At 42.0% G+C, this 9,926-nt stretch overlaps 1 protein-coding gene across 1 annotated transcript in view; it reads right to left on the bottom strand.

Annotated features, from left to right (window-relative positions):
- The window catches only part of LOC122565552 (ceramide synthase 4-like), a 54,404-nt gene that overhangs the window by 14,700 nt on the left and 29,778 nt on the right, over nt 1-9,926 (bottom strand). Inside the window, exon 2 of the mRNA XM_043721605.1 lies at nt 5,896-6,069. Within this exon, the coding sequence (XP_043577540.1) occupies nt 5,896-6,069 (174 nt within the window). The remainder of the gene's footprint in view (nt 1-5,895; nt 6,070-9,926) is intronic.

Below are 9,926 nucleotides of genomic sequence, written 5' to 3'. Positions count from 1 at the left end.
GAGGGGAGAGAGGGGGGGAAGGAGAGAAAGGGATTTCTCATTTCAAACAGGTATGCTGTTTTGGAAATGTAGGGGGTGATGGATTCTCAGGGGAATGTAGCACAAACAGCCAAGTTTCTGGTATTGAGACTGGCTCTAATGCAACAAGGGTACGTCGGGTTCCAAGAGATCAATTGTTTCAGGGGACTCTCTAATCAGAGGTAGACAAACATTTCTGTGGCCAGCAGTGAAAAATCAGAATGGTGTGTTGCTTCCCTGGTGCCAGGATCCAGGATTTCTCCGAGAGGCTGCAGAATGTTCTCACGGGGGAGAGGGGCCAGCAAGAGGTCATTGTCCACATTGGAACCAATGATATAGGATGGGAAAAGGTGGAGGTTCTGAAGGAAGATTACAGAGTGCTATGAGCTAGTGAGGGCAGGAATAGGAGGATATAGCAGATGAATGCATGGCTGAGGAGCTGGTATATGGGAGAAGGATTCACATTTTTGGACCATTGGGGTAGAAGTGACCTGGACAAGAAGGACGGATTGCACCGAAATTGGAAGGGGACTAATATACTGGCAAGGAAATTTGCTAGAGCTGTTCAGGAGGATTTAAACTAGTAAGGTGGCAGGGTAGCACCCAGGGAGATAGTGAGGAAAGAGATCAATCTGAGACTGGTATAGTTGAGAACAGAAGTGAGTCAAACAAACAGTCAGGGCAGGCAGGGACAAGGTAGACTAATAAATTAAACAGCATTTATTTCAATGCAAGGGGCCTAACAGGGAAGGCAGGGAAATTGAGAAACAAACTTGGAAGGAGATCTCAGCTATCTGTAAGAATAATAGGGTAGTTATGGTAGGGGATTTTAACTTTCCAAACATCGACTGGGTCTGCCATAGTGTTAAAGGTTAGATGGTGAGGAATGTTAAGTGTGTACAAAACAATTTTCTGATTCAGTATGTGGATGTCCCTACTAGAGAAGGTGCAAAACTTGACCTACTCTTGGGAAATAAGGCAGGGCAGGTGACTGAGGTGTCAGTGGGGGGGCACTTTGGGGCCAATGACCATAATTCTATTAGATTTAAAATAGTGATGGAAAAGGATAGACCAGATCTAGAAGTTGAAGTTTTAAATTGGAGAAAGGCCAATTTAGATGGAATTAGCCAAAAATGTTCAAAATTGGGGCAGATGTTCACAGGTAAAAGGACAGCTGGAAAGTGGGAAGCTTTCAGAAATGAGATAACAAGAATCCAGAGAAAGTATATTCCTGTCAGGGTGAAAGGAAAGGCTGGTAGGTATAGGGAATACTGGATGACTAAAGAAATCGAGGGTTTGGTTAAGAAAAAGAAGGAAGCATATGTAAGGTATAGACAGGATAGATCGAGTGAAACCTTTAAAAGAGTATAAAGGAAGTAGGAGTATACTTAAGAGGGAAATCAGGAGGGCAAAAAAGGGACGCGAGATAGCTTTGGCAAATAGAATTAAGGAGAATCCAAAAGGGTTTTTACAAATACATTAAGGGCAAAAGGGTGACCAGGGAGAGAATAGGGCCCCTCAAAGATCAGCAAGGCAGCCTCTGTGTGGAGCCGGAGATGGGGGAGATACTAAACGAGTATTTTGCATCAGTATTTACTGTGGAAAAGGACATGGAAGATATAGAAAGTAGTGAAATAGATGGTGACACCTTGCAGAAATGTCCAGATTACAGTGGAGGAAGTGCTGGATATCTTGAAACGTGTAAAGGTGAATACATCCCCAGGACTTGATCAGGTGTACCCGAGAACTCTGTGGGAAGCTAGAGAAGTGATATCTCTTGCTGAGATATTTGTATCATCTATAGTCACAGGTGAGGTGCCAGAAGACTGGTGGTTGGTTAACGTGGTGCTACTGTTTAAGAAGGGAGGTAAGGACAAGCCAGGGAATTATAGACCAGTGAGCCTGATGTCGGTGGTGGGCAAGTTGTTGGAGGAAATCCTGAGGGACAGGATGTACATGTGGAAAGGCAAGGACTGATTAGGGATAGTCAACATGGCTTTGTGCGTGGGAAATCATGTCTCACAAACTTGATTGTTACTACTTCAAAAAACTCAGAGGATTGATGAGGGCAGAGCGGTAGATGTGATCTATATGGACTTCAGTAAGGTGTTCGACAAGGTTCCCAAGGGAGACTGATTAGCAAGGTTAGATCTCATGGAATACAGGGAGAACTAGCCATTTGGATACAGAACCGGCTCAAAAGGTAGAAGACAGAGAGGGTGGTGGTGGAGGGTTGTTTTTCCAGACTGGAGGCCTGTGACCAGTAGAGTGCCACAAGGATCGGTGCTGGGCCCTCTACTTTTTGTCATTTACATAAATGATTTGGATGCGAGCATAAGAGGTACAGTTAGTAAGTTTGCAGATGACACCAAAATTGGAGGTGTAGTGGACAGTGAAGAATGTTACCTCAGATTACAACAGGATCTTGACCAGATGGGCCAATGGGCTGAGAAGAGGCAGATGGAGTTTAATTCAGATAAATGTGAGGTGCTGCATTTTGGGAAAGCAAATCTTAGCAGGACCTATACACTTAATGGTAAGGTCCGAGGGAGTGTTGCTGAACAAAGAGACCTTGGAGTGCAGGTTCATAGCTACTTGAAAGTGGAGTCACAGGTAGACATGATAGTGAAGGTGGTATTTGGTATGCTTTCCTTTATTGGTCAGAGTATTGAGTACGGAGTTGGGAGGTCATGTTGCGGCTGTACAGGACGTTGGTTAGGCCACTGTTGGAATACCGTGTGCAATTCTGGTCTCCTTCCTATTGGAAAGATGTTGTGAAGCTTGAAAGGGTTCAGAAAAGAGTTACAAGGATGTTGCCAGGGTTAGCGGATTTGAGCTATAGGGAGAGGCTGAACAGGATAGGGTTGTTTTCCCTGGAGCGTCAGAGGCTGAGGAGTGACCTCAGAAGTTTACAAAGTTATGAGGGGCATGGATAGGATAAATAGACAAAGTCTTTTCCCTGGGGTCGGGGAGTCCAGAACTACAGGGCATAGGTTTAGGGTGAGAGGGGAAAGATATAAAAAAGGGACCCAAGGGGCAACTTTTTCACGGAGGGTGGTACGTGTATGGAATGAGCTGCCAGATGAAGTGGTGGAGGCTGGTCCAATTGCAACATTTAAAAGGCATTTGAATGGGTATATGAATAGGGAGGGTCGGGAGGGATATGGGCCGGTGGGACTAGATTGGGTAAGGATATTTGGTCAGTATGGACGGGTTGGACCAGTTTCCATGCTGTACATCTCTATGACCTTGATGACTGTGTGTTTAATCTGAATAAACACTCAATCTGTGCAGTGGAGGCTGACTGTGTCTTTGATATGGCTTATGTTATTCACTTAGACCATCATTGGATTCCTAAAGCTTCATCTCCAGGAGTGATCTCTCAATAACAGCTCAGTATAGATTGAACTCTTGACTGTGTGCTTAGTATACCATTTGCAATATTGGATTCAGCCAGTTAAACAAAATAACTCCAGATAAGCCTTTAAATTATAGTGCATGAATTATTTGTTTGGGTCAACGTACTTGCAAATTCTCACTAATAAGGCATTAATTATTCAAATGAAATTTTAACTAGTGCTGTATGGGACGGAAGTGTGTGTCATAGTCACTGGATGGAGTAGTAAAGCAGCAACTAAACCAAATATCCAAGATAATAAAGGCCTAGTATTTGTATACAGGTTGCAGCTTTCTATCCCGAGATGATCACTGTGGTGGCCAGTTCTATTAAGCATTGCTTGGTGCAGCCAGAGTGCTCTACTCTGGCATGGCAGAGTGTCATATATGCGGGAGGAAGACATGGTGTTAAAAAGGTACAGGACTCCTTGACCAGCCTTCCAGCTGTCAGTGTCTGTAGCTGCAAACTTCACATCGGAGTTACAGGTGTCCTTATAGCAAAAAAGGTATGAACACCCAAGTGGCCAGTTCACTATAGGGGATTTTGAGGACATACCCGTCATCAGATGAACATGGCCAAACTAGAAATCATTGTATTAACAAGAGTGTGTTTACTGATGGAATTATCACCCTCCAGGACCTCAGTTGGCAACTTAATCCTGGACATCTTTTGGCAACACTTGGCTGCGAAAGATAAGAACCATTCGTTCTGCCTGTCCTACATTGTCCAAAGTTAAAAATCACACAACACCAGGTTATAGTCCAACAGGCTTAATTGGACTATAACCTGGTGTTGTGTGATTTTTAACTTTGTACACCCCAGTCCAACACCGGCATCTCCGAATCATGACTACATTGTCCAGGTCTCATCACAGCAGATCAAAGAGTGCGTAGAGGATGCAGGCTTAGGAGACCCTCAGTTTGGTGTTCAGCTTCTGCAATGTATGCATTGATTCCAACATCGTGAGACAGATTGCTGGTGATTGTGGAGCCTAGATATGAGAGGCCATCAACAAATCTCCACTACACAGGAGTCTCAGCCTAGGTTTAGTGATCAAATTCCACCTAAAATACTTTAACTAAACGCTATCCAACACAACTATAACTGATGTTTCTCCCAAGATGAAAATGCTCGATTCCACACTGCTTCTGCTTCCCTGTCTTCATTAAAAAAAAATGGACTACGGTGTATCCTATCCTAGCCTTCTCGTGGGGTTCTTCTGTGGACTCAATTATTACAACACAGGAAGCAGCCCATTCTGTGCACACACTGGCTCTCCAAGCAAACATCTCATCCAGTGAGTAAATCCTATACAATATCCCATTTTTAACCACCTAATTCCCTTTTGAATGCCTTGATTGAACGTGCCCCTCTCTCTCACAGGCAATGCATTCTAGAGCCTAACCATTCATTGCATGAGAAAGGTTTTCCTCACATCCTTTTTACTTTAAACTTCTGCCCTCTTAATCCTTTCCGGACAGCCAAAGGTTTCACGTTATTTACTCTATCCTGATCGCTCAGGATTTCCAAAACTTCCATCAGATCTCCTCTCAGCCCTCTCCTTCTTGGTGTTATGACATGGGGTTAAACACCTCTGCTAATTTAAATCAGCAACACAGATAAGATTCGCTCCATGCAGGAGAAATCTTTAAAATTCAAGGGGCAAAGTAGTATCCTAAAGGTCACTATTGAAAATAAAAGTTTAAGAACTTTATTCTTTAAGTCTAACAAAATATTAAACTATAACTCCTTTTTCAAACCTTTCTACCACCTCCCCCTCTGTAATACTGATTGGATAAAAATCTGAATTATGATTGACAAAACAAACCATGTTTCAAAAACCAGTCAGCTTTGCCAAGTGTCCTCTAGATTTTCCTCTGTCTTTTCAGGGATTCTGTGTCCCCGGTCTTCAATAGGTAAAAGGTACCTTTAAGACAGCAGAGCTTTCTGCAAGCTGTCTCTCTAGTTGTTGGTGCTATCTGCTCTTTACCATTCTAACTGTTCAAAATCTGACATTTATACCCCAAAACACAGATCATTTAATTGACTTAGCATCGTCAAAACTTTTTTCCCCATATTTGATTGGATTTTGGTAAGTTGGGGCATAATTTAAACTGATTGACCAAATCGGAGTTTGTGTATCCTGGCAACACAGCTCTTAGCTAGTTGTTTCAATCAACTGTTACATTTTAAATTTACTCTGTTCTTCTTTAAGTGCTTGATAGCTTTTCAATGCTCGTAAAAAAGGTATAGTACACCCACAATTTCATAACACTGAGATAGTCCCAACATCTCCAATCAATCAATGCCTCATCCCAGGAACAATTTTCGTAAATTCTTCTGCACTCTCTCCAATATATTCATACCCACCCTAAAGTGTAGTGCCCAGAACTGGACTTAATAGCCCAGCTGAGGCCAAATCTGGTTTTAAACATGAGGACAGGCCAAAAATGAATGAAAATATTGCATATTAGTGATACCTTTCAAACAGATAACGGACAGCGATAAACACAAACGCATATGGGATCGAGATGAAAAGGTCACGAGGCCGTGGATATCGGTCATGATCTGAATCTTCCATATCTTTCCATGTGATTCCTGGAGGAAGCCAATATTCATGATGCCACAGCCACTTGTCCAGGAAAGACGACATCCTAGAGACAAAAAAAAACAAACAGGCGGTCAACACTAACTCCTTCCAGTTCACTGTCTTACACTTCCCTGGAATCCACCTCAATCTGTCTTAGATTTTTGAAGTAAGTGTGAATCAGTTTGTATTGGAGTCGGAGTACAGGGCAGAATCCTACTCATGTTGAAGTATAAGGAGCTCACTCTCAAGTAGACCACAAGAGAGTGCCAAACACTAAGGACAGGGTGGCTCAGTGGTTAGCGTTGCTGCCTCACAGCACAAGGAACCCGGCTTTGATTCCAGTCTCATTTGACTGATCTGTGGAGTTTGTATGTTCCCTGTGTCTGAGTGGGTTTCCTCCCACAGTCCAAAGATGTGCAGGTTAGGTGAATTGGCCATGCTAAATTGCCCATTGCGTTCAGGGATGTGCAGGCTCAGTGGATTAGCCATAGGAAATGCAGGGTTACAGAGATAGGGGATAGGGGAGTGGGTCTGGATGGAATGCTGTTCAGAGGTGGACATGGACTGGACTGAATGGCCTGCTTCCACACTGTAGGGATTCTACAATATACAAGCAAAATTCCTGGCTACATATCTGGGTGATGGCGCTAGACATTAGTTTAGGAGAGATTTATTTTATAAGTTACTTTTCCAGAGATAAACTGATCTTATATTTTCATCCTATTTGTTCCATACTAATGAAACTCTGCAAGGAGACATTTCAGGACTTCAGCAGAAGCAGCATTGACACTCCAGCACACTACTTGAGTGCTACACTTTCAGAGGTGTCATCATGCATTATTAAAACAGGGGCCCAATCTTGCTTACCTCAGGTGAATGCAAAATGATCCTGCAGAATTATTTTAAGGAGCAGGGGAGTCATTCCCACTGTCCTGATGAATATGTATCTCAACCAACGTTACAAACAAAAGACAGTTAGTTCACCACTACATTGCAAATTGGCTTTTACATTTCCTGCATTTACAACAATGACTACATTTCAGGAAGGACTTCAATTGGCTATAAATTGCTTTGAGATGAAGTTGTCATGAAGGATGCTAAATAAATGCAATTATTTCTTTTAAATATTCATAGTTTAAAGATACTATTTCTCTCCAATGGTTTAGCTTCCAGTACGGTCACTCTGATTTAAAGAACATGGACATGGCAAATGTTCACATTGCCTACGATGATGTAAATACTGAGTAGAGAGAGCAAATCTTTAATAGTTAAACCCTTGCCACAATGAACCATAACTGCATATCCCAGAACTAGTGAGTTCACTCTCCGCCACACCTGAATGTTATTTGGGGTTCACCAACTAAAAGAAATCCCAGTTGAGGAACGCTATTGGGGAGATTTGCACCAACAGCTGACTAGGCTTTGGGCCATCCCACAGTGATGCCCCTCAACTATCAAGAGTGAAGACTGAAACCTTGCTCAAGTGCCAGAGAGACTGGCACCATGGCACGATAACCTAACTGAGGCAGTGTCTGAAGGAGATGGGAGAAAGTTAAAAACCCAGGCAAAAATGTTTAAACATTTTTTAAAACAAAAGAGAACTGTGGATGCTGGAAATCAGAAACAAAATCAAATTGCTTGAAAAACTCCAACCAGGCAGCACCTGTGGAGAGGGAGCAGAGTAAGCCTTTCAGTTCCAGAAGATTTTGAAGGGTCACTGGATCTTCAACGTTAACTCTATTTTCGCCCCACAGATGTGAGACCTGAGTTTTTCCAGCAATTTCACTCAGGTCGGGCATCTGTGGCAAGAAAACAGTTAGTGTTTCAGGTCTAGTGACCAGTCTTCAGAATCTTCCAGAACTGAAAAAGGTTTACTCTGCTTCCTTTCCACAGATGCTGCCTGACCTGAGTTTTTCCAGCAATTTCAGATGTTTTTAAGAATTTGAGTTTTGAGACACACACAATGAACCCATGCTCAACCCACTTACAACAAACCCAAGGTCAATTAAAGCATGTTTATTCATTCAGTCAGGCCTAAGTACAATATTCAGTTCCCCATTCCCACCCACACCAATGTTTTTCTTTACAGTAATTAATTACAGGTCACTTTCTATTGGTTTCTTGCTGAACCAGTTCTCGTCCACATTTATTTCACAGCATCACAATATCTGCTGTTGAAACATTGCAGCTGAGGAGGAAATAACATTTCAGACTTAACTCATGCTCATGATACTTCACTGCTCCATTGATTAAATATTGGGAGACACAGGAAGGAGAGACTCTTATTTCCCGTTCAATGGCTCAGTGGGCAAGTATAATGCAGGATATGGCAATGAGCCACTCTCAGTCAAGGGCTGCAGCCCAGATACGACTAATGAAGCTTTAGTGTGAAAAAGGTTATTTGACCTATCAGGTTTGTGCTAGTTCTCTACTAGAACAATTCAAAATACTCTGTTGGTTTCCTGTAGCCTATCTGCTTTCGCCCTTTAAACATACAGTAGCTTAAAGAATGGAATTGTCTTTGCCTCAACCATTCCTTTGATCTGTGCAGAGTAAGGCATGTCAACCAGGCAGGAACTACAAACAGCTCAAACACCCAGTACAGAACGGAAAAGGGAATCAGGCAGGGTTATGAAGACTGATAAGTGGTACCATCATACAGAGATAGGTGTGCATACATACAAATCTACAAAAGAAAAACTAAGAATAACTTTGAACTACTTTGTACCAAAAAAACCTGAGTTGAGAAAAAAGCAACAAAAGACACCTCTAATGGATTTGGGAATTTTAAATAAAAAGGTTTTCAGATTGCACATGCAATTTAATTTGTCCTGCTGTCAAAATGAAAACCCAAATTATTTTGCACACAAAACTGCAAATAAGAATCACATTGAAGGTGCAGCTAGGCCCAATGGTCCATTAGTTGGGATTCTGGAAAAAAATAACTGAGAAACCTACAACGTGCCACTGAGTTCAGCAATCTTTGAAGATGCAAGTCAGTTCTGTTCAAAATTTAGATCCAAAAATGTTTGTTCTTCTCCTTTAATACAGAAGCTTGTGGGTTCAGGCATGACATGCTGGAACTAATCCAAGCTGACACAAAGTGCAGAACTGAAGGATTACGGCATTGCCAAAAAGATCACCTTTTTAATGAGGTACTAAAATAAAGCCCCACCTGCCTGCTCACAGAATGAAAAAAATTTAAGTACACGTTCTTCCTACAACCTAATATTCTTCAAATCAATGACTAAAACAAATTAGCCAATCATTTGTTTAGTGCTATTATTACGCTCTAAACAAAAAGGCAGTGGTATTTATACATAAATAATGACGGAACTACAGAACGTAATTCACACAATGAAATAAAAGGTGGTACATTATCTCCCGATTTCACAGCAGCCCACTCGCTCTTTAAAGATTGTTGATGTGTTGCCTTTGCATCTCATTTAAATATTTTCCATTGCTACTACATGAGCAAGTACAATTTTTCCTTCCATTTAATCAGGACAAGGTCACCAAACCTCAATTTCCTCTACACCAAGCCCAAAACAAAAAGGGTCACTTTACCCAAACACAGCTATATTTAGGCCATTCGCTTTGTCACTTAGACGTAAAACTGCACTTTTCTTCATTTGACAAAACATTGTTCAGAACGTACCTCCCCCTTCACACCACAAACAAATAACTTCTGCATTCCAGTTTGTACATTTGTAATCTCTTGCAGCTATAAACATGCTAAAGCACACCTTATTAATTTGAGAAGTGCAGCTGAACACATGGCTGCAAGGATGGTGTAGGAGGGAAGGCTTCAGGTATTTGGACAATTGGACTGTATTCTGGGGAAAGTGGGACCTGTACAAGCAGGACGGGTTGCACCTGAACCAGAAAGGCACCAATATCCTGGGGGGTAGGTTTGCTAGC

The sequence above is a fragment of the Chiloscyllium plagiosum genome, chromosome 31, assembly GCF_004010195.1.
Source record: "Chiloscyllium plagiosum isolate BGI_BamShark_2017 chromosome 31, ASM401019v2, whole genome shotgun sequence".
Classification (NCBI taxonomy): Eukaryota; Metazoa; Chordata; class Chondrichthyes; order Orectolobiformes; family Hemiscylliidae; genus Chiloscyllium; species Chiloscyllium plagiosum.
Note: the sequence above shows the minus strand (reverse complement) of the source record. Positions and strands in the feature narration are given on the sequence as shown.